The 24,063-nt window shown below is 38.1% G+C and overlaps 1 protein-coding gene across 6 annotated transcripts in view; it reads right to left on the bottom strand.

The window, feature by feature from the left end:
• Positions 1 to 1,199: 1,199 nt before the first annotated feature.
• Positions 1,200 to 24,063, bottom strand: part of FAM13B (family with sequence similarity 13 member B) — a 39,305-nt gene continuing 16,441 nt past the window's right edge. For 2 of the 6 annotated variants that reach the window (XM_065734792.1, XM_065734791.1), the window contains exons 8-25: positions 20,988 to 21,029; positions 19,924 to 20,079; positions 18,007 to 18,142; positions 17,750 to 17,773; positions 15,735 to 15,802; positions 15,189 to 15,243; positions 14,670 to 14,817; positions 12,315 to 12,380; positions 10,928 to 11,138; positions 9,054 to 9,183; positions 8,622 to 8,703; positions 8,150 to 8,379; positions 7,893 to 7,976; positions 6,655 to 6,750; positions 4,438 to 4,521; positions 4,168 to 4,340; positions 3,636 to 3,737; positions 1,200 to 2,821 (exon numbers count right to left, since the gene is read on the bottom strand). In XM_065734792.1, the coding sequence (XP_065590864.1) occupies positions 2,698 to 2,821; positions 3,636 to 3,737; positions 4,168 to 4,340; positions 4,438 to 4,521; positions 6,655 to 6,750; positions 7,893 to 7,976; positions 8,150 to 8,379; positions 8,622 to 8,703; positions 9,054 to 9,183; positions 10,928 to 11,138; positions 12,315 to 12,380; positions 14,670 to 14,817; positions 15,189 to 15,243; positions 15,735 to 15,802; positions 17,750 to 17,773; positions 18,007 to 18,142; positions 19,924 to 20,079; positions 20,988 to 21,029 (2,011 nt within the window). In that variant the 3' untranslated portion in view covers positions 1,200 to 2,697. The remainder of the gene's footprint in view (positions 2,822 to 3,635; positions 3,738 to 4,167; positions 4,341 to 4,437; positions 4,522 to 6,654; positions 6,751 to 7,892; positions 7,977 to 8,149; positions 8,380 to 8,621; positions 8,704 to 9,053; positions 9,184 to 10,927; positions 11,139 to 12,314; positions 12,381 to 14,669; positions 14,818 to 15,188; positions 15,244 to 15,734; positions 15,803 to 17,749; positions 17,774 to 18,006; positions 18,143 to 19,923; positions 20,080 to 20,987; positions 21,030 to 24,063) is intronic. The other 4 variants (XM_065734794.1, XM_065734793.1, XM_065734796.1 and 1 more) reach the window with 4 other exon arrangements.

Here is a 24,063-nt window from a genome sequence, read left to right as displayed (position 1 = left end):
CTTCCTTTTAGGCTCAGAGATCATTACAGATAGAGACGATCAAATTCTGCTCATCGACTGCAGCTGCATTCACTGGCAGTGGATCACTCAGCTCTCTGCACAGCCTCCTCCCAAAGTGGTTACTGCAGGAACAGAAATGATCAAGACTCACAGTTTGCACCGTCCCACACCAGCCTGGAAGCTCAGCAGGACCCGCAGCTCCCACTGCAAGGTGGCAAGAGTCAGTTCAGGAGCCAGTGTGGTCACTATCCTGCTGCCCAGGAGGTGAAACAAGGCTTAAGCTGCTGCAGCTTCATTCAGGGCTGTCTCAGCAGCAGTGGCTGTGCTACTCAGACCTGCCTGAGCAACACCGTGACACTACAGACACACATGAGAATACTGAAGGACTCAGCACTTGTTTTTAAGAGAGGGAAAAAAGCATGATAATGAACAAAGATATATGACAATAAAGGTTAAGGTATTTTTATTATAAAAGTCTATACAATGAACACCAGACATAGCAATGCAATTACATCTGGTTTAGTTATATATATATTCCATATCTATATATCCATATAGATATATAGGTTTTGCTTTTACCAAAGTAAAACTGTGATATCACAAAATGCCTAATTCTACCATTTATTTATTGCTCAACAAGGATGGCACAAAACACACTCATAGCATAACTGTTGCCATGCTTATCTACTATACTGAATAAACAGCCAAACACTGCATAACAAACACAAAGCAGCTGTTAATTCTGAATTGGAATCAGTCTGATCACTCACTCACTTATAAAAATATTGGAATCATATAGATTTAAGCATTATAAAGGAGGAATATATTATTTAAAACATTTAAATAGTGCATATTGACATTCTGCATGTGGTATATAAAACACAAACATTCATGTACAACGCTATACAGTACACATAAGTTTCAATGTCTGGATACACCCGTGTCTGCAGACTGATAGAAAAGTAACTGAAGTGTACATTGCACAATGAAACTGAGTAAAACTGATACGTGGTCTCGAGACTAGTTTAACCTCATAATTCCCTACGGTCCCAGATCACTTTGCTGTTAAAAGAAACAAAAAGGCATACCACCAGTGCTCAACAGTTTTAGTGCTTTTCTTCTGAATTCCAAAATTCCAATATGGTTGGACTAGATGATCTTATAGGTCCTTTCCAACCTTATGAACTTATGAAATTACATGCCTACAAGCAGAATGAAAGAAAACAGGAAGTATTCTACAGTACACAGATGAAACCTGAGCACTAAAATGCTACTTTCAATCTATTTCATATGCGTCCTGACGGAATAGCAAGTCTGTGAGGTTACATGCTAGCCACTTCTTACTTTGAGAAAGTTCATTTTTGGTCTTTCATAAAGCAATGTGAATAACAGCTATGTTGACATTAGCCAGTCAGAAACATGCAGTGAGAGTAGGTGCATGCAAAACATGGCCACAATCAAACTGATACACTGAAGGAAAAAAAAAACAACTGAGAAAGCACCAATTAAAATTAACACTTAGATTTTTGCCAGATCAAAACCAGCTGCTGATGGCTGCTGCGGAGCATAAAGCTATAGCTAAATCATCATTCAGCACAGCAGATGTGATACTCAAAACATTATTTAGTTTCAACTCTGAAGCTAAGTCATGCAAGGCCCATAAACTGTTTTGCTTATATCATAAAGATTAGATATTTTTATTCTCCATCTGTAAAACAAAACCATGATAAACAGCAGTAATTTCCTCACTCTGAACCATCAGTTCACCCCGTGGTGTGCATTAACTATGCTGATTTTAGCCCTTGATAGCGTATTTATTTCAGGTACCGTGGATTTTTAACTGACCTAAGGCAGCACTCTTCTGCTGGAGCTACACGAGTCTGAGCAACATCAGATTTCTCACACACTGCAATGAACATTAAGTTCCTCAGGTCCTCTGGAAGTGGAGATGCAGTATCCAATTCAGACAAAACACTATGCCACCACCACTAGCTGATGAACAGGAGCCAATTACATTTATGACAGTAACATAAGTCAGGTAGGCAGCACGTGATATAACTTTTCAGTTTTCCAAGTTATAAAGACACTACGTAAGGTCACTTTGTTTGTCCACTGTCATCTTTATCTAGGAGGAAATGTGACCACTAACGAGCAAAATCCATAGATGTTAATTACTTCTGTTACAGATGCAATTTAGATTACTAGAAATCAAAGCTGTTCCACAGCAGTTCATTGAAAGGGATTACAGGCTGGCTTTTAAACATTCCAGGGAGAGAGAGATGTATTTTTGCTTTTTCCCCCCCCTACAGTAAAATAGGCAACAGGAGTACTTCAGTATAGCACTGCAGTATAAATGATTTCTTCTATAATGCAAAAGACTGGTGATAAAAGACTCAGAGTTCTTGAATGCCAAAGAACAAAACGTTATGGTTGTTCTGGAACAAGATGGATGCATCCAATACAAAAGAAATTGATGGAAACTGTGTTTGCTAAAGTTGGATAGCGCAGTCTCAAATTTACAGATCTTATTTGCTCCCTAGACAGAACCTACTTACCCTTCAAACAGCTTAGAGTGGCACCACAATAAAGTGCACAAACTGTATTCTTTCAACAGTGCATGACATACGAACATAAGCACTCAATAAGTACAGTGGTAGTATAAGCAAAATGTTATTCAATGGTTTGGAGGAACCAAAGTTAAATTGATTTTGAAGAATCTTGTTTGCTGATAAGGACTTCTAACAGCCTGAGTTTGGCTTTAATTTTCTTGTACTCCCTGTACTCATCAAGCATTGGAACCCGATCTTCTTTCTGTACATTCCTGTAAAAAGAAACACACAAGTTTCAAGAAAATCCTCCATGACACAGTAAACCAAACAAGAGCAGAAAAAGCAAGGATCATCAGTAACAGACTACCGTATTTTAGGCCCTTATAGTTAAGATAGCCCAGCAACATTTATCCAGCACAGTTTTAAAATCAATCTCTTAAGTCCTGGAGTTTTTATTAGCAGGATATGAAGGCTTTCATTTCAGGTTCTGTGTATAAATTAAAAAGCCAAGGACATTTAGGCAAATCTAAACTTTCAGGCTACATAGACTGACTCACAAGTAGACAGCAGAGAATTGGTCTTAAAATATATTAGTCTATTAATAAGATTTATTTTTAAGCCAACCATTCATTATTAACTTTATCATTGGCCACTGAAGTAAAAAAGGAGCTTTGTCTCAAACTCAGTGAGTGTATGGCAGAACCACGTTACTGAAATTTGTATGACTAATTGTCCATGAGTTTTAGTTAAATGAGAATAAAAAGTGTATTGAAATGAGTCAAGAAAAAGATTGCCTTCTTAACACATTATTTTTGTTCATGAGGTGATACACCTTGAAAAAAACTCTTTGATTCTTCTTTCATTTCCATCATTATGCTTTCCAGACTGTAACAGATGAAACAAAACCGCAGCACAGGTTTCCTCCGCTATTAAAAACACACAACACTGTCTCCTTTGAGAGACTGTTCATAGTAAAGATTAGAACAGATCTTACTTCACTTGACAAAATTCATAAAAAGCTAAAAAGACACATTTTGCTATAAAAGTGAAGCTGCTGCCCAGCAGCTGCTTTTCTGCTAAACAAACCTTCCATTCTGCTGATAAAACTCCTCTTCAAATTCACGCAATGTCTTGCGTAGCTTCTTTTTTTCAGCTCTGGCTTTCCACAGTTGCTCCAATAATTCAGGCCTGAAAAGAAAGAGACTGTCAGCCACACAGTAAGACCTAGCTTCTGCAAAACATACTCAAAAAAAACCCAAACAAACCCCCCAAAAAAGAACTGAGCTAGTTGAACTAATATGAAATTCACCCTGCTTGCAAGGAAAATAGCATCTGACTGAAATACTGAAAACGAACTAGTAGTTAATAGGAGGGTGTAAGTTTCCTGCTCTCTGCACAGCTTGAGCAGGCTGAAGCTGTAGGAGATACTGAATAATTCTCAGATTACAAAAGGAACTTAGACAATGTCAGACAAAGTAATGCTCACTCCAGCCAAACACTGCCTGAGAAATACTGAGCGCATCGTTCCTTTCCACCTAGCATCAATTTGGTACCATGATGAAGTGCAATCAGTGCAACACTTCTGTAACAGAATTGGCCATTTCTCATTTCTACACACATAGAAGCAGCTCGGGTGCTTGACAGCCTCAGGTCCCGGCTCAGTTTCTCTTGACCATCTTCAGCATCGGACTCCGAGTTTTCAACCGTGCTTACAACAGACTGAGTTTGGACAGCAGACTTTAAGATATCACTCAGGTCGGCAGATAAACCATCACTTTCCTCCTCTTCTTCCTGAAAGAGGAAGCAGAAATTCAAAACAAACATGAAACACTCCTGTTCCTTCTTTCCAGGGCTGAGAAATGCATTTTTAGCAGTGCACTGCACGCACCTTGATTTCTTCAAAAAAGTGTGCAGTTTCGCCTTCGATGATGGGCTGTAACATCTGCCCCCTCCTCTTGGTGGATGGTGAGCCCTGCAACATTTCAAGCTTAATTATATGCAAATAGACATTAAATGGTGCTTGCAGTCAGAATTTTGTTCTAGTACCTAAGGGTTTGTCTTGTTCTCTGAAAGAAAAGGCTACAAACAGACCTGAAGAGCACAAGTGAAACAGCCTTAAAATCCAACAGCTCTGATGTCCAAACAAGTAAGTGTTGCAGCTTATCATTCATGTAAAATGAACTGAATCTAATACTCCTCTTTGAGTTTTCAATAAAGAACAATCACCCCCTACGTGGTCTGAATGAAATTCATGAAGATCAAAGACATCTCTGGAATTCATGTTCACTCTCGTCCCTCTTAAATCATTCTTCATTAAATCATTTTTTTTGTAATTATGTAGCTAGGTAAGGCCAGAGACATTCTGTATCTCCTGCAATTGAAGTAGAAGGAATAATTCTGCCTTCTCTTCTGGACTACTCTGAAGCCCAACAAGTGCTATGTAAAAGTAATCTGTTCCTCAGTATCAGTATCCCTTGAATTTCAGGCTAAGCACACGCAGCTGTGAGGCGCAGGTGCTGCTGTCCGCTGCCTGCTGCACACGTGCCATTATGCTCTGCTCGTCCGTTATGGCTGGACAGCATAAGCACTTCCAACTGACAGACCGTGTGAACAGGAGAAAGGCAGAACATGAACACACACAGACAGTGACCTGCCAAAGGAGCTTCCTGCTTCCGTTTCCATACAGGCTTCAGTGTACGTGATTAATATCCACTGATACCCTAACACATCTCACAGAAGCAAACGTCATGTCATTTAAAAAGCAATGACTGAAAGACCTGGCAAAAAATACAGCCTGCCTACAAGCTACCACTGAACTGTTCCTGGTAATTAGAGAGCTCCATTTATCTGTCTTACACAATTCAAAAGCAGAGACCTGTGAAATATGTTGCCCATCAGAATGATGCCACTAAGAGCTCTTCTGAATTTAAAGCTCTTCTGGCTGAATAATGACCATCACTTTGTTTCACAGCTTAAAAAAGAAGAAAAAAAAGACTAACATTTATAAGACAATGGATAACATGCTATGCATCTCATTTAAGAGCTGGATTTCTGATATGAGAAATAAGACAAAACCCAACCAGTCAAAGACATCAAAGCCAAACTAGCTCAGCAGTCATGGAGAAATGCTTAGGTGTATCAGAACAGATTCTGTGTTTATGGAATTCAGAAAGGGATACTGGCATCAAGTTGCCCTTAAACTGAAACAGGACTACAATCAAATCATGTTTTACTAACAGCTGCTCCTTTTTCTACATGGATTTTGAGTCATCTTGAACTGGTTTCCTTATCTCAGTGTTCCTCAGCTTAAGGAGGTGGTTAAGAACAGTGAGAGTCGACACAGACTCCCAGTTAAGTTACTGCTGAGCAAGCCACTGCCCGTTATTTAAATATGACAGAGAACTGTAACTCTGTGCAGTCTCTTCTTTCTAAAAGGGTCAACAGCTAATACCAAAATTCCAAGTTCGAGTCAGCATGCAAGAGAACAAATACAGCTAGATGGTTGTCATTCCACAGTTGCCTTACAGGTCTGTCAGCCAGGTTAAGTAAATCATTCTGCGTAACAGGGGAACTTTTCTTATCTCTTCAAGAAAGGAAAAAAGGAAAGAAAAAGCACTGCAAGGAAAGGAAGTGAAAACATGATGAAAAGCAGATGATGTACAGATGCTGCAGACAGGTGTCAGTAAGGTGTTTCTCACTAAGGAAACAAAAATGAAGTGATTCTAATGGCCATCCTATGCACTCTTGCCTCTGGTGACAGTAGTCTGTGTACAGAGTAACACAGCTGCAATGAAGCTTGCCTTCTTTGGAAGACTAATGCAACACATACTGTGGATCTGTACCTAGCACAGTGACTTGCAAATGACTCAGCCAAGAAAAGTTAGAACAACTTGTTTACTTCCACTGGGAACCATTTACTTCCTCAGAGCTGTCAAGTTAACAGACAGCCTTGAACTGCTCTGTTCTCAGCAGTAAAACAAACGCCTCAACTACAGTAATACCTTCCAAAAGAAAGATGTCCTTTGTGGAACAGCATTACAAACTCTTCTAAAGGCACAGCAGCAGCTCGAAAGGGAAAAAAATACAAATAGCATGTTTTACTCACAAGAATAGGAGTAATGCTTGCTCTAGTTAACATTTGTTTTACAAGTCTGTATCTGTCATAAAGTGGCTTCACAATATGTCTTTCTTCTCTAGTAACCTAAAGGCAGAGAAACCACAGAATTAATTATACCAGTCACTGAATAATAAGCAAACAGAAAGCATTATGCTTCTCATGCCAGGCCATACACGTTCCAATTAGGAAAATAAAACTAGTTTGTGTGTATGCAATGGAGTTTATGGAAAGAAAAGGAAATAAGCAGGCGTTTATTTTCCCTCTTATCTTTCACTTTAGAAAAATACCAAGTTAAAAGTTCAGTGAGCTTAAGGAGAAGTAAACCCTCTAAAGACCTTTAGAAAATAGGGGAAAAAAGGGACCAAGAGCTGTGGGAGAAGACTGTGTAACTAGCAATGATGATGATTCTACAGAAGTGACAGGGAAAACAAAAAAGATGAAGTTGTAGAGAGATTTTCTGACACCTGACTGTACTCTTTCAATTCTTGGCCACTATGTTTACTAAAACCAATGAAACCTGAAGGTCATCATGAACAGTTACTGACTTTTTCTCTAAGGGGCTTGCAGAGTCAGTTCCTGTATCACTAATACCATTATTCTTCCTGGGCTTTTGTAACAGAAAGGCTTAATCAGATACATACAGAGGTGCTGATTACTAAGTTGGTGCACAAAGTCCAGAAGACTGATTGAACAGTAACTGGAAGCATCTTCTGATTGGACAAGCAATGCTGATCACTGTCCATGACTGAAAACTGAGAACTCAGGTACTAGGTGCTAGTTAGTTCCTCCAACTTCTATATCTCAATTATATAAGATATATGCCACAGGCTTCAGAAAAAAAGTCTCAATTTTTGTTTTTGTGAAACCCATAATAAACTTACAGACCTTTTCCTAGAAAATTCCATAGTGTTTGTGATTTTTGTTACAAAAAAAGACAACTAACAAAGATGATTACTCATTGCTTCACAGACAAGCATGGCACCAACCCATACAAATCACCTGGCAAACTCCAATAACCCACTGATCTGTGAAGAAGGGTCTATGTAAAGAACCCATTCACAAATGCTAATTTTTTTGGAAGTTAATGCAGTAGTTTCATTTGAGGACAACGTGAAAATTGATAGATCACTGGAAAAAAAGAATTCAGGTATTACTCCTGCACAAGAAATACCATTCACTGTCTAAGTGTACATGAGCATAGTCTGATGAAGTAGAAGAGGCATTACCGGTCGCCCATGCTGACTTTCATAATACAGCAGACTTTTCTGGAGAGATGTTTTCTCTTCTACCAAATGGTCCTTTGTCATTTTCTGTTAGAAGAATAGTTCATATTAATCAAACAGAAGTCACTTCAGCAGTTTTTCTACCATACCATCTATAAATGCAACTTAGCCAAAAACTTAGCTTAATTAATGCCATACATCCTACCTCGATCAATTTAAAGCTGTTCAATATTGTCATCAGATAACAATGCTATGCTTACTTTTATATCTTCTGGCAAACATCTCTCAACTCGTTTTTCCTTCAATCTTTTCAAAATGAGTTCAAGCGTAGCTTCCTTGGTGGGCTTCTTCTCTTTCTGCACAACCCGCATCTCATCTCCGTTTTCTTCATCTTCTTGGTCAAGAGAGGAACCAAAGCTTTTTGGAAGAGTGTTGCTTCGTGGACGTGTTTGAGGTATGAATTCTCCATCTGAGCTCTTCTGCTTTGCATCTGAAAAGAGGAAAAACTACTTAATCCAAAGGTTTAAGAGAATCAATTCCCTCCGCTTGCAAAGGCAAAGTTTCTCTTCTAAAAACAAAGCCACAAAAATAATTTGATTTTACTTTTGGAACAGACCAAAATCTAGAAGCATTTTCACTGTCCTGTGGAATGTGTTGAATGAGCTATCACTTCTATTTTAGTCATATATAGGATTTGGTTTTGTATGCAACCAGAAGCACGGCATCCCTTACCTTTTATTTGCTTTCTTAATTTGGTAAGGTCAGTCATCCATCTTAAAACTTTTGGATTGGCTGCAATGTCACTGTAGGAGGGCTGAAAAGTAATATAAAATCTTACGTAAACATGGTAAAGACTACTTGTAAACATTTCATGAAATACGTGGCAGTATTTGTGGCATCAAAGGTGACAAGCAACGTCAACGCCACTCAGAACAAGTTCAGATCTCAGTGTCAACATGATGAACATTTGTGATGCCTTACTTCAAGTTTATTTTCACAAGTTAAACCCGTGAGAGGTAAAGATGGGCTCAGGTGTTGTGGCATGTTTTCCTCCTACTGTTGTTCAGTTCACTTCTGCAGCTCACAATTTTTCACTGATGAAATAAAGAAAGTAACTCAGCTCTACCACGCTGCCATTTATCCTGAACAAAAGCAGTAACCTACCTTACTGTTTTTCTCTTTTTCAAATTGTTCCTCAAATTGCTTTATTTTTTTCTGCAATTTCTTGACAAGCTGATAAGGTGTCTTGTCTTCCCTTTTGTCATCTTTTGAGCTGAAGGATGCTCTTCGTGTTCTGTATCAAAAACATTTTAAAACGTAATTTAAATAATTAAGCCAGTGCAAATAACTGTGTATTGGACGACCAGATGACTAACTTGTTTTGGTTTTCTTTTTCAGTTCAAAATACATTTTTTTCAGGTTTCAGTCAGTTTCTTTCTGAAACACAATGCTATCATCCACTGCCTTCCAAATGCAATGGTATTTTCTCCTCTCTCAACTCAATAATATCACTAACAGAAATAGCTCTTCGCTGAAAAACACCGTTTGAAATTCAAGCACTGTCAATTACATTGCCATTAAAACAACTCAGATCTTTCTGGTGCCTATGTTGCTTATCTAAATTACTGGATTATCAGTACTTCTCGAAACATTTGGCACAGAACACAGCCTGGTCTAGAAGCTACTACTGAACAATCCTTGGTAATTAGGCAGCTCCACTTATTTGTCTTAGATAACTTAATAGATGCTTATCTTAAAAATAATAATATCCATCATCTAATCTGTTTGTCTTCCTAATGTTTCTGCAGTATGCAACTCTGGTTTTGAATCACCTTTGGCACTCCTTCAGCTCCTTAACATTTATGCATAACAAAAACCCTGCACCTCAAGACTAACCATAAGAGGTTTCTAGTACACGAATTACACCAGGTGCCCAAAAGACCTCTTGATGCAGCTAGTGATGTCTATGTAATTCAAGATAATAGGAATACTAATCTAATTATCTGCTAGTGTAGATCCTTATTAGTTTCATAATGAGAACAGCTATTAGAATCAGCACTTTCCTGGAGGTCAGTCTTATGGATCATTTTCAGAGTACTCACCATGTCACTAACTGCAGAACATTTGGGAAAGTTATCTTTTGTACCAAAGAACCTATGACAGAGGATTAGGAACTCTGACATTGGTCCTTCCTGTTCCAAATTTTCTCATTTTTATGGGATTATTTCTTCCCAAACAACCATGCTGCTTTTTCTCAAATGACTTTTCATCTTAGTAGCATTAGGAAGTACAGGCTACAGGTTATTTACAGCTTTGGAGGACCACACAAATAACTTGCAGCTTCTTTAATTACAACTTTAACACACTGGGTTAAACTTGGCTTGATCCTCTAAACCAGCAAGAGTGTACCTTCATTGAAGGGCCCTATAATTTCACTGTACTACTGTCCCACCTCTTCCCCTCCAGTCAATACTTTCCCTTAACCCTTCTGAATGAGGGCTTTCCACAGGCCAAATTAAGAATCTTCCCAGTTTATTACTGCACATTTTTGTTGCAAAGATTTGTGTAACCCAGCTCTCTTTACTGGGAGTGGCTATATGAAGCAAACTGGAAATTATGCAACATGAAAACTGATGCACAACTGGGAAAAAAAACTACATTAAAACCATATCAGCATTCAGTAAAGCCTAGTAAACAACGGATATAAATAATATCTTCAGACCAGGAAGTGTCATTACAACAGGTTACCAGGAGCCCAGTCTGCATGCCAGGGAAAATCTCTGTCCTATTTTTATACTCTTTCCCTAAGCACCTGCCAGCGGCCACTCAGGGACATCCATCCCAGATGCATCTCTGGCTTGACCCTACATGGCAATGGCCAGGTATGCACAACAGCCAACAGGCTATGTAATGACACATCGGACCTTGGCTTTCAGTTTATTTATCAAACCATAACAAACTGGAGATTTTTAAGCAGCTGAATTTTCATACCAGAATTAACTGCCACAATACCCACCAAATTGCACTACAATACATACCTAACAAAAGAAAGTGCTTTGGATGAAGAATCTAATGCTTCTGGATCGTGTAAGAAACGCTGGCTTTGCCCAAAATCCAAGCTCCGATGTGACAGCATTGGGTGACAGTCCTCCTCCAATGGATGATTAGTCATCCTTCCAGCCTGTGGGGAAAGCTGAGCTTCTCCAGACTCACTGTCTTCCTGCCAAGATTTGAAAGCAGGAAATGGATCTGTAAGATAAAAAAGGGAAACAAAACGGTACTTGTCTGTTAACAGAACTATAAAGAGTCAAAAGGAAACAACTGTATATGCGATACTTAGTCTTGTATGCTATAAAGGATGTGGTGTCATACACAAGTGAATAAAAACAGTGAAATACATCAGAAATCCACAAATTCTGTCATAACAACTGAAAGAAAAACATACTGAAATGAGGTATGCACACTAGGATCCCTTTTTCAAAGTGTTTCTTAGGAGTATGCATTTCTGAACAGTTAACAGTGTAGGAGAGCATTATTTAATTACTTATCAGAAATGTAACATTGGAAAAAATGCACTTCTTGCCTGTTGCCATTTATTGCTATGGAAATTAAATTCCACGCCTTGCACGTGAGCTTTGAAAGACTGTCCTCTTGATTTTGAGCAAGGCAAGCCTGACAATGCCTCTTCAGGTACAATACCTCTTACTTAGCCTTTTGAAGTAGTGTTGTTGGTGTGATTGCTTTTGTTTGTTTTCTGAGTCGTTGCTGCTGTTGTTGTTTGTTTTCTAATATATGTATAGTTTAGAACCATCTCGACACCACTGAGAAAAAGAGATTTTTTTAGTTTGTGGAAGGGGACTTCATTCAGGCAGGGGATTCCAGAACAATTTACCTTTTTTAAAAATAACCCTATTAAAAAGTTGGCTGCTGACATCCTTTACAATTCTCTACTATGGCTGTCCTGACATCTAACAAAAAGCTGACAAAGCCCTCCAAATATTTTAGTTGAAAATCTCTCCCCCTTCCCTTTCAGAAGTTCGCCTAGTACTTTCTGGTCCAAATAGAAATATTGAAAACTGGGTTCAAAGTGTGCAGGAACAACAATAAAACCCACAAAGTAATCTTGGAGAAAAAAAAATATATAAGTGGTAACCCTTGTACCTGCTTTCCAGAGTGCATTTACTAAGAATTACAGGGGGTTATGCTTAGGGAGTTTTTTTGTGTGATTTTTTTTGTTTTGTTTTTAAGCTAGAATCCTTCTTGCTTATGCAGTACAAGATACAAGAAGGGGGCTTTTAAGGAGGAAAAAAATACTGCAAATCAGAACATTCCCAAGATAAGGGACAGCAGGTGAAGGGTTAGTTAGAAAGCAAACCATAAACTATCAAAAGGCAGATAACTGAATGTATGGCGAACCATACTTACCCTCCCCTTCTCTCTGCAGATGCATTGTTTTGAAATCAATGAGGGGAAAAGTGATAGGGCATGGCGCTAATAAAATGAAAAAGAATGGCAAAAATACTAAAGTGAACACACAGCACAGTCAGAACAAACCATACATAACATGTAAAGCAGGAAGATACAGTACCAGGGACAAAAAATCCCATACCTCGAGCCAGGCACTGAGCACTCTCAACTCCCAGGCAACTTCAGTGGCAGGTAAGGATGCTCAGGCCTTCCTAAGTTTGAACTGTTAACTGAAGAGGCTTACAGAACTGACACAGGAATAGTGAAGACTCACTGCCATTTAGTAAGAGTCTCATGCACCTTCACATTAACAAAACACAAGTTCTACATAGAGTTTTGCTCATAGCTTGTATGGAAGAGATGGCAGTAACTTTCAAAAAGAAGACAAATGCAGAAAAAATACACTAACAGATTAACCAATCTGCATTTCCCCCCTAGTAAGGCAGCAAGCACTTCGTGCTCCTTTCAAGAACCCCACTGACTACAGGTCTTTAAAGGTGCCATCACATAGGATTTAATAATCCAAACCTTTTGAGAGATTTGGACCAGTAGATTGCTTTGCAAAGCCAATGTAGTTAAACAGACTGCCACGAGGACTTGCAGTGCTTCAGAAGGCTGAGATCCCAATAACCACTCTAAAAAGGACTGAGGAATAGCCACAGTGAAAACTTCACCACTTGCAAAATACCATGATTTTACTACTGAGAATCGTATAACATAAATTTATATAGATATGCTACATTCTCTTCAAAGTAAAGAAGATAAATTTATTTGGATAAGCAAAACCAAAGTTTTATGAACAGATTTAAAGAAATAATGAAAATGGAATCCACAAGTGTACTGAGAACATGTATTTAACATGTACTAAAAGTTAACACAGACTGTAACAAAACATGCAAGTAAGCAATGTAAACAAATATTGACAACATAAAGCAAGTGTTTCACACTAAGTAAGTGAATCAAATTACAAACCTCATCATTTCTAAAGGGTTAAAAACAAAGTTTGGATTCATGCAGGGAATTCATTTGGAAAGCAGCCAACTTTGGTGACAAATGAAGTTATTTTAAGTTATCACTATTAGCTTCAGGAGCTTTACGTGCCAATATGCTACAACTTCACACTGCACCATATACTATTGCTATACCTCAAATGTGTGTAGTTTACATCAGAAAGTTTAATATTGCTAACAAAATAAAAGCATTCATTCCTTGTTACTAGTGCCTTACTGATGCTTAACGATGACAATTTAAACACATCTCAAAAAAAAGAGCTGTCACTGGAACTGCCTGTTGAAGTTAATCCCCAGGCAATAAATCTGCATCGAATCTAAATGGACTGGGGTCATCCTGCTGGTGACAGTTCACAACACCTTAAGCAAATTAACAATTGGCCTTTTTTTTTTTTTTGTAATGTGTAGAGTGATGATTCAGAGTATCAACACAAGGGAAGAGCATATAAAAAACACGTGAAAAGACAAGTACTTTGCAAAGATTATCAACACGTGTGTTGCTGTGGTTATGGTACAGAAGCTGTTAACGTTTTTATACAAGTAACAGGACAGTGTAAACAGTCATTTCCACATGTTTGAGCAACAGAGCTCCATCAAGCCCTAAGTTCAGGGGCTCACTACACCTGAAGGCCATAAAGAATGAGGTCAGAAATGTAGATTTCATTCTTCTTGCTTTCCCAGAAATCCTATTCACTGGTAAACTTGTACTTGAAAATTTAGGCTGTTTCAAGTTGTCCAATGACAAGGAAGCCAACACAGGACACTTCTGACACTCAAGACAAGACAACCAACAGACTTCTCAGACTAGATCCAATGTAAATGGCTGTGCTTCGTAGTTAGCAATTTTATGTCAAATTCAGCTAGTATGAGAACTTCAGTAATGTGGATTGAAAGAAAAAAAATAACAAAATTTAACATCAACTGCATCATAATAATCAGACGAAGTATTTATAAGGACTCACATTACAGAGAGTCCAGAGGATCCTAAGTCACTTAAAAAATAAATAACATTTTTTGTATGAAGCACAGGCCCTTCTGCTTTATTTAGGTGCTTATTAAAAAAACAAAACAAAAAAAAACAGTTTTCTTTGTTTGTTATTTTTTAAGTCCTAATTTTCAGGAAAATCTGAAACTAAAGGACCTACACTGTACAGAGTAAAATTGGCCAAGTCATACTGGAATGTTTCATTCCTATGAAACTAAAGGAAAGTATGTAAGTTACCAGACTGCTTCTCCTGCTTTGTAAAGCATTTCATGTACTCTTACAAGCTGAGTGTGTTGTGAATTAAAGGGCAAAAATTACCTTCCCATTTGTCACCATCTGATGCATTCTTCAGATCTAGACGTGGTACTTGGACACTCAAAGCTTCCTCAGGAACATAACTGTCACCATCCCCTGACACCTCTGAATCAGTATTTGCATTGTAATCACAAGCTTTGGTACTTGAATCCTGTACATAAATAACAGCACAGAACAATTTCATTCTTAGCAACTGAAAAAGTTAACTATTTAGTGCTACTCCTAACATTTTGGAAACTCTGAACTGAGAACAAGCTTCCTTTTCCCTCCCACAGTATTAGCCAATTACTACCAAAACAAAGTATTTCTTACACAGGATGCATAAGTATAAACTTGCTGTGCTGCCCAAAACTTCCAAAACCCAGACAACGAGATCTGACAGAGGTATTGCAAATTTTGTGGCCACCCAACCAACATATGATAGATTACTAGGAGGTGGATTTATTGGGATTTTCTTTTGCACATTTGTATTTACAAGGTATTATAAATATGTTGTATATATAGATGAAATGGTAATCTTACCAGAAACACTTCTGAAGATATTCTATCATTGCCATCAACCAAAATACTATTTTGCCTAAAAACAAAACAAACCCTGTTATCATTTTAAATGCATTTCATTCTTACATACAGTATCCAGTTATAGTAGATATGCAATTGATTTCTTTAAAGTGATCACTAGAACTCTTGGGAGAAAAAGTTAGGTTGTTTGGGGTTGGCAGGGGGTGGAGCCCTCTGTTCTTCACAATTTCCAACTGAGGCAGGTAAACAAGCAGTAAGACTTCAAACAGCCTGGAAATGAAAACTGCTCAAACAAGCAGTAAATATTTTGGAACAACTGAACTCAAAACAGAAGACTCCTATCAGTGTCAAACTCAACTGTGCATGAACTTAGAATTTCCTGGCTAATTACTGTTACCAGCACTAATTCCCAAATAGTGGAGTGATACACTGTGCCAAAATATTTCAAAGAATGTGATATTTTTTTCTTGCTAAATTGGTTCCCCTGTGTTCTCAAAACTGAAATTATACATTCTGCCACGTAAGTGATAAATGAGAAATTCCTACCTTTCACTATTATTTTCTCCATCAACATCTGCATCTTTATCCCATTGTTTCAATAATACATCTGCAGGCTGTTGGCAAAAAGCACATTTAGAAAGATTTAAGAATAGCATTCCCAGCTGAAAATATTTCTGTAATCATGGACCACAAGAAAGCCCTCAAGAATGAAAAACACAAGTTTCTAGGCACGTGTAGAAATCACACTATCTAACCAATGCAATACTTTTACACTTAAAGTGAGGCCAGCAATTCAGTGAGTTACTCACTAGAAGATCAGCTGTGAAATCTCTATCTTCAGACAAACCATGATTACATGATTAAGATTTTAAAGCTTGGTTGTTTTGTTTTTTAAGGAAGACACCAACACTGTCACTGCAAATTGTCAGAGCATGGAGTCTCAGGGTGACAGGAAATAGTGCCACAACTCTGAGACTCAGAACTGAGTTGGGTGAAGATTTGGGCTTAATGTTATATGAAATGAAACAAGTCTGGCAGGCTTCCTAAAAGGAACTCCTAATCCCCATTAAGTAAAACAGCAAAAGAATTATCAGGGGATGAAGAAATGCTGGCATTTCTATGGCACCATCTCACAGACCAAGATCTTTGTACAACAGAAGTGGGCACAAGATTGCTTTAAATATTTAAGCCAAAGCCCAGCATTTGCTTTATTTGAGAAGTGTCTTCTTTGGGAGAATGTAAGTAATTGGAAAAATGTTTTTATATCCTTCTTGACTAATGTTACATTTTATTTCTGACTTCAGGAAGCTCTCCCAGATGATCTTTAAAATGTCTGAAAATAATATTAAAAGTTGTTCTCAGCTCAAATCTATGTAGTATTTGACAATTTTACATGTCTACATATTTCCCTTTATCAGGCATAACTCCATCATTCTCTCAACATTATACTGGTTTTCAAGTCAAACTTCAATGCAAGAGAACAATTTCTTTCTACAATGCACTGCAGCTTTTCTGCCCTAGAGAATCATATTTATTGTAGCTACAAAATCAGTTGCTGTTTTTTCCAATTCAGACCTAAGGAGAGCTCACAGAGAAGCCCATCTTTACTCTCCTACAGCCTCTATACCCACTACAAAAGCACATCTGTACATGACCACACAGCACCCAAGCATCACGTTCTCCCTTCATATTCTTACTGCAGTCATATTCTTCTAGCTCTGAAGTGAACATGCTTCTTAAGAAGTATCATTCACATTTCTCAGCTGTTCTTTTACTGAAACCACTGACACTGGAATTTAAATTTATAGAAATAGACTCTAAAGCAATATGCAAGGATAACAGCTGTGACTGGAGTCAGCCTGCTGGGTTATTCACAGAGTCATTTGAGATCCATAGAAGAACACAGTTACTTTCTGAACTTTAACAGCAACTTCAGCCATCATTAACAGTCATTTTCTGAACAAAACAATTATTAAGAAAAAATATAAGATGTTCTATTTTTACCAGCACACTAACATCACATCCTAATGTATGTTCATGCAGGACCCAACAGACAGGAAGGAATACAAATGGTCAGTTCTGATACTTTCCAAGACAACGAATGAACCTTTCTTTTCGGGAGGCCACGAGTTTTTCTTTTTTCTTTTGTGTAACACCACAAATATAAGAGATCTGAGTGTCCCCCTCCATCCTGGTGTACACAAGCTGTCAGCACAGCAGTATTCAAATATCTAAGCAGAGGGATTCAAGGAGGATTAACATAACCTATTTCAAGCAGACAGGGAATGAAGATATGCTGCAAAGAGGAGAACATCTATCCCTCTCACAGAAAAAACAGTGAGAAGAGAAAAAAAAGCTGAGAAACAGGCAATTATAAAAAAAATGTATTCCTATTACAGCTCTTGTATTAATATTAACATTCTACCACTGCTTAATACAATAGAAGTTAATTCTGTGGCCCGTGTTAGCATCACAGCCCTAGACCCTCTTCTCCTCACAGAGCATTTAGTAAAATAGATGCTATTCTAACCAGTGCTATGCTTGTTGATATGCTAACTCACCTCAGCAGAAGGAAGGGCCGGTACCTGCAAAAAGAGAAAACTCATTGTCAGGGTCCAAACAAGCTGCACCGAAGTACACAAAAAATTTCTCTTCATGTCTGAAGAAGTATGCACAGCAGAAAAGGAAATTAACTGCTCAACGCAACAGAACCACACAAAGCTGCATCAGAGCTATTACAAAGAATCTGATGTCCCAAGCACTTTGCTGAAGTCACTGCAATTTATAGTTTTCATATACATGAAGCTCTTCCACTCACCTGAAGACTTTCTTCCTCCTCAGTTACAGTATCTTGTTTCATATCTTCGCTGCCTAAATCTGTGCTAACCAATATGTCAGAGCAGCCTCCCACGTTCTCAATGCTACCAATGTCATTATGTTCAATAACATCATTCCTAAAGAAACAAACAGTAAAACATCAGTAACCTGCTCTTCAACTCTCAGTCTTTACATAGTTCATACACTCTTCTGAGGTTTTTTGAAACAGTATGCAGTAGATATTTAAAAAAGGATTTATCTGAATCTCTTAAGAAACATTGCTCCTGACTTTGCTGACCTAAGGAGTAAGGGTGCCAACAGGCAGAAGCACTGACATCCTGAAACCACATGAAGTAGCTTGACTGCACTCCTCTCGATACTGAAGTCAGCTAATTTAAGTTAGTATCAAAATGCCTCACTGAGAAGTCCCAGTATTTCTAATATTTTATCTTCCTAGCATCCAACTTAAACTTTGTAGAAGTGCACCCACATTAAAATTAACTTATACCATGCATGTCTGTGCATAGATTCTTTGTATGTCAGCATGTCTGTTGCTATGATTCCATAATTCATTGCAAGCCATTGACTTCTGCCTTTCTTCTCCAACCTCAGATAACTCCAAAGTACTTTAAAAATATATACCTATTCCTCCCCTGTATCCGGAAACTAAATAAGATGGTCTGTAATTTTACATTTTAATTACATTTTCTTTAATTCCTGCAACTATTTTGTTAGTTCTAAGAAATCCACTCCTGATGACTGCAGTTATTTATTCAGCTATGTATCCTTCTTTTGCATAACTTGTTGGCCATTCTGCTTTAAAGAACCCAGACGACCTCTTTCAAGAACACTATCACATATCATCTATTACAGTTAATCCACAGTGGAACGACGCAGAAGCATCTGAACTAGAGGCAGTGCCAAAGAGCATATAGGGTTTCAAACGTGCAGTGGTGGTACTTTTAGCCACCACCTCTGTGAAGCCAGCCAGGCTTAAAACACTTATGGCATAACTAACGGCATTCAGCTACAAGAGGGAGAGATCACCCACTTAGAGACTGCATCAAAGAAATAAGGTCTATAACCCCTGAAACTCAACTTACAACTGAGCATTACCAGCAATGGTTATTACCTTTATGATCTCTTACTAACTTTAGTCCAAATTCCTCTCAGTGATAAGACTTCTAAAAACAGTAGATAAAGAAAACAGCATTTGCCCCTCTGAACACTTCACGCTGCTTCAAGCTCTGACCTTAAGGAACTTTTGTTACAAAGCCCATCTTAACCACACATTTTTGGAACTGGGAATTAACTGTGATCACTTATTTATACTTAACAGAAAAACAACAGGTCCCAGTTTCTCAGGGGTGCCCTAGAAACTGCTACACCCATAAACACTAAGATCTATAACAAAAACTGATCAAATGAAACTGAAATTCTATACAAATAAACCCAAAGTGCTCATTCTATCTGCTGTTAGCAGTTTTATTATTCTGCCATACATGGAAGTACAATACTGTGCTGACGTGGAACAGCATGGTAAGGAAACTGAAATAGTGCCTACAATAAATTTTTATATACAGTAAAACTGAATCACAAGTAACATTAAGTGAGATAAAGAGTGGGATAAAATAAGGTCTTGTGCTACTTGTACAAAATTCAGTTGTAAAGCAGTTATACTTTGCCACATTTGTAGCTGTATTATAAGAGCAACTTAAAATACTTGCTTCAAGAGCTGTTCATTACTTCCATTGGTTGAAAGCTGATTTGACTTAACATAGGTATTTTAAAGAGATTTTTAAGTTACTACCAGAAGGCCAAATTTTTGCTTCTGGTTGAAGGGAAACGGGGCAGTTTGGTTTGGAAGTCTTAAGATATACATTCCCCTACAATTTAGTACTGAGACAAAAATTCTTACTGGTTGTTAGATCCTTCCTCATCCCCGCTGGGATTTTTTGCATCACTGTTACAGCCCAGTCTGTGCTGCTGTATTTGTTTAAGATCATTATCTAAGCTGCTCTGCAGGTCGAAAAGGTGCTGTTCCACAGCTGCTCTGATTGTTCGTTCTAAAATGCTAGAAAGAAAAGAAAAGCCACAGCGTTCATATAAAAATCCTCTTTTCCATTGATCAGCTGTGCAGAAGGAGAAAAACAACACATGAATCTTTGACGCCAAGTATTTCAAGGAAAAGGGAAAAAAAAGTTAAGTATTCTAGGCAATAAGATAGAATATAGTGGTTTCAGTACTCCAAATAATAACCAAACAAGAAAGCATTTTAAAAGTAACATATTACCATGACTACAGTTAACAAAAAAAACCCCACAAAACACTGTACCCCAAACCTTATAAAACCTGAACCTAAGCATGCAACAGTCAAATTCTGCATCTACAGCAGCTCAGAGCCAACCACAGAGCATGTACCACTTCAGCACTGTTGGCTGTAGCACCTCCTGAACAGGACTGTAATTGCAAAAAGGCAAGAACCAACAAACAGTGGAGACAATAAGCCAGTACCTGATGAAGGACACGGGGTATACCCAAAGGTACATCAACAACACAACATTTGTTAAAAGCAGAGTACACTGGGTGTAGTTTCTGGTTTGATCATCCAAAACAAATACAAATTAGGCCTATAAAATTGTGTTTTATTTTTCTCCACATTTGCTCAAGCAATTCCTCAGAACCGTACTAACTATAAACAATGAAAGTTGGTGCTGAAAACACACGGTGGAAACTATTATAAAGGTCAAATACCTAGGAAACATATCATTACAAAAACATAGTGGTTTGGAATCTAAATGCTACCATGCTGTGCTCTCATACTTCTGCAGTCAACAACACTGAGCCACGCTAAGTTTTTCCTGCAGTACATTTCATTCATAACTAATCATCAAACCAACTGCATTTGTTTTTCTTTTCAGACAACATATCAATGCATGTAATAGCAACAGTTCACAAATTATACAGCATCATTATACTTACTCTGCAGAGGCTGGCAAGATGCTTATGGGAGAAATATGAGCACTGCAATACAGAAAAAGAAGTTAGCAAAATGCAAAACTGCATATTCAATAGAAGTCTCAAAGACAACAGAAAGCAAATTTGAAAATAATAAAAAACTACATGCAGTGAAGGTAATAAAAACTGAAAAACTAGGGAGCAAAGTAAATACTTATTTGCAGTCCCTGTAAGACTTCTCCATCCAGATAATGGGGTATGCCATCTAAGACAAAGTTGCCTAGGTATCAGTGCAGGTTTCCGTCTCCCAAGAGCCAATACTCAGTACATTAGGAGCTGGAAGACATATGGTCTTTCCCATGGGAAATATTAATCGCTTAGTCTCAAAAGACTTCCTGACACCTTGCTTAAGAATGCAGATTTTAACCTTGCTGCCTCAAGCAAGTTCCAAAGTACACTGCTTTCCTCTGCTGCTGCAGTTCAGAGGGACTTTTTCCCCACCTGTCAGACTCTTGCACAATTTTATTCTGCAATATTCAACAGACCCACAGCATTCTCCAAGGACAGCTAGGTCTCAAGTATGAGGCAGGTACTTTCCAGAGGTTTTAAGAGAAGAATTAGACACTTGTAAACCACTTTGCAATCTCTTAGCACTATCTACCTTTTACCATGCAGCAGCACTGCTAACAGCCAAAGCGGCTTTTAAAAATGATTTTCATGAATACATGAGGGAACAGAGAAACTTCCACCCAACTGGGAGCTGAAAAGGTACCTCCACAAGATGGTTCTGCCTGGCATTAGCTCTGTTTGTACAAAAATCATTTGATGGTGTCTCTGCTTAACTAAGAACAGCTCTAATACAGCAAGGAGTATCTTGTTTTGATATTATCAAGTTCACTAGTAGATCTATACCCACCTCTAGAGAGGTGAAATAATTAGACCACCTGAAACAGACTTTCTACTCTCTCTTCTTTTAAGTAGATGTAACACAAGCCATAAGGACTTGCTTGCCAGCTCGATATTTAAACACGTTAATATGTTTTCCTTCAAACCTGGAAGTGATAAGGCATTTACCTTGAGTTGTGAACAATTTTTATTGGTGCCTGTACACAGAAGTCCTGGGCAGCCATACTACCTGTACAAACTGCTTAAGTCTTCTGAAAAACAACTTCTGCATCAACATGATTTGAAATAAAAAAACAAAGGGGAAAAGCTGTGAATAAGTTCAGCCCTATGAACAAGGTAAGAGAGAGAGAAGTAGGAGAAAATTTCAGAGGAAAAAAAGATCTCAAAACAAGACGGATATAAGTATCCAATACAGGTACTTTTAGCAAGTTCTGTATTACAAAAGGTATGCTTACTATTTACAAGTTCTAATATACGTACACTAAAATCAATTTATTAAACACAGTCACTCCCAAGGGCACACCAGGGGAAAAAGAGGCAATGAGAACACAGAGTACTGCAACACTGGTTGTGAAAAGAGCAAAAAATTGAGTCAAGGGCACAAGCACAAAAACTATTTATAGGAAACTGTCATGACCTGGAATCCTTTTGTTCTGTCACTATCACTTGAGACAATGAGGAACTGTGTCAGGAGTGGGGAGAATCAAGCTCATCTCCAAAGAATCCAAAAGATTTTGGGCACGATTCACAACAAAATTTTCCACCATACTGCATAACCTTCAGCCCCACAGTGGACCATCATTCATCAGTGCTTTTCATAAACACCTTTAGATGCATTAGAAGCACTCAGCAAAAGATGTGCAGAACTCAGCAGCATTCCAAAGCCCAAACAATCCTCTTACTATGCAAGGAATATCCTGTCTTCAACTAATCACTTCAGCAATTAAGCACTTTTTGAAAGAAATGTGTCAATCACTCTTAGCTAAAAACACATTACAACTTCGGAACTAAGACAGCTCCGGTTTAAAAATACTTGTTTAAAAGCTGTAACTTGTACTGCTACAGTCTTAATGCAGCATGACACAGCAAGACACAGAAAGGTAAACGCCTTTTGTTTCACAGTGCTAACCCACTCCTGAGAATCCCCTCAGCACCTTCTCCCTACCCATTAAGAGTCCTTGTAAATATCCTGGGATGGAAAAATATACATTATCTAGAGATAAAACATTTCAAAACTTTTCTTGCTGTAGACAGATTCTTACTTCTTATTAAGAACAAAAGTCATTTTGACATTATTTCATTTCACAATATCCCCACAGTACACTCATCTCACAGTTTTCAAAAGCATTATCTGCATTCACATCAAAGCAGTGCTTTCCTTGCACCCGTTTACCTGTGCAGCAGGACTTTACAGGCCATCCTGATTATTTTCGCTATCCCAAACGAACACTTCACATAAAAATGCTTCATTTGAAAAAGAGCAAAGTGTGCTGTTGGCTGCAGGTTGTGCATGCTGCTCCCACGGTTTCAATGGCTGCTTGTCAGACAGCACTTCTGGAGTGCTGCACTAAACCCTGCAGTCTAAATAGAAATAGACTGCAACATGAGGTCACTCCTGACAATAAGCTGCCCAATCAAGACTTGAAAGCTTTTCTAACATGTTGTTCACATATTTTCCAGGGTGGAAATAGGAAAAAGTATTTGGATGTTTGAAGAGAGAGCTAAGCTAAAAGCAGCAATATATTTCTAGTAATTCAGGCACTTGTAATACTTGCTATATTTAGATAGCCTTTTCACATATAAATTTTGTTACTTTATTACCATGATCTCCTTTTCTCTCATTGATCAATCTAGCTGAAATAAAATCGGATAGCACACCACAGAAGTAGTGAGGAGTTCACCCTCATCATTACATTTAACACAGACACTAACAAACTGCTCACACAACTTCCTACTTGCCACATCCTCCCTTTTTACACACAGCATTTTGAAAAGCCCAAAGAGCACAACAAGGAGATTTCACTTTAGGCTAGCAACTGACGATATTGGAGACGAACAGCAAAAAGTAAACCAAGCACTATCTGGCAGAGAGCAGTAAGGAAAAATCCAGCATACTGACAGCTAAGGACTCCAGGGTGATTATTTCAACGGCACATCTTCATGTCAGCTGCAATGCTGAGTCAGGAATTCTTTT

Source organism: Cyrtonyx montezumae, unplaced genomic scaffold (assembly GCF_038088225.1).
Source record: "Cyrtonyx montezumae isolate F1298 unplaced genomic scaffold, pur_monq_1.0 scaffold_18, whole genome shotgun sequence".
In the NCBI taxonomy this organism is placed as follows: domain Eukaryota; kingdom Metazoa; phylum Chordata; class Aves; order Galliformes; family Odontophoridae; genus Cyrtonyx; species Cyrtonyx montezumae.
This window is presented reverse-complemented; position numbering and strand designations above follow the sequence as displayed.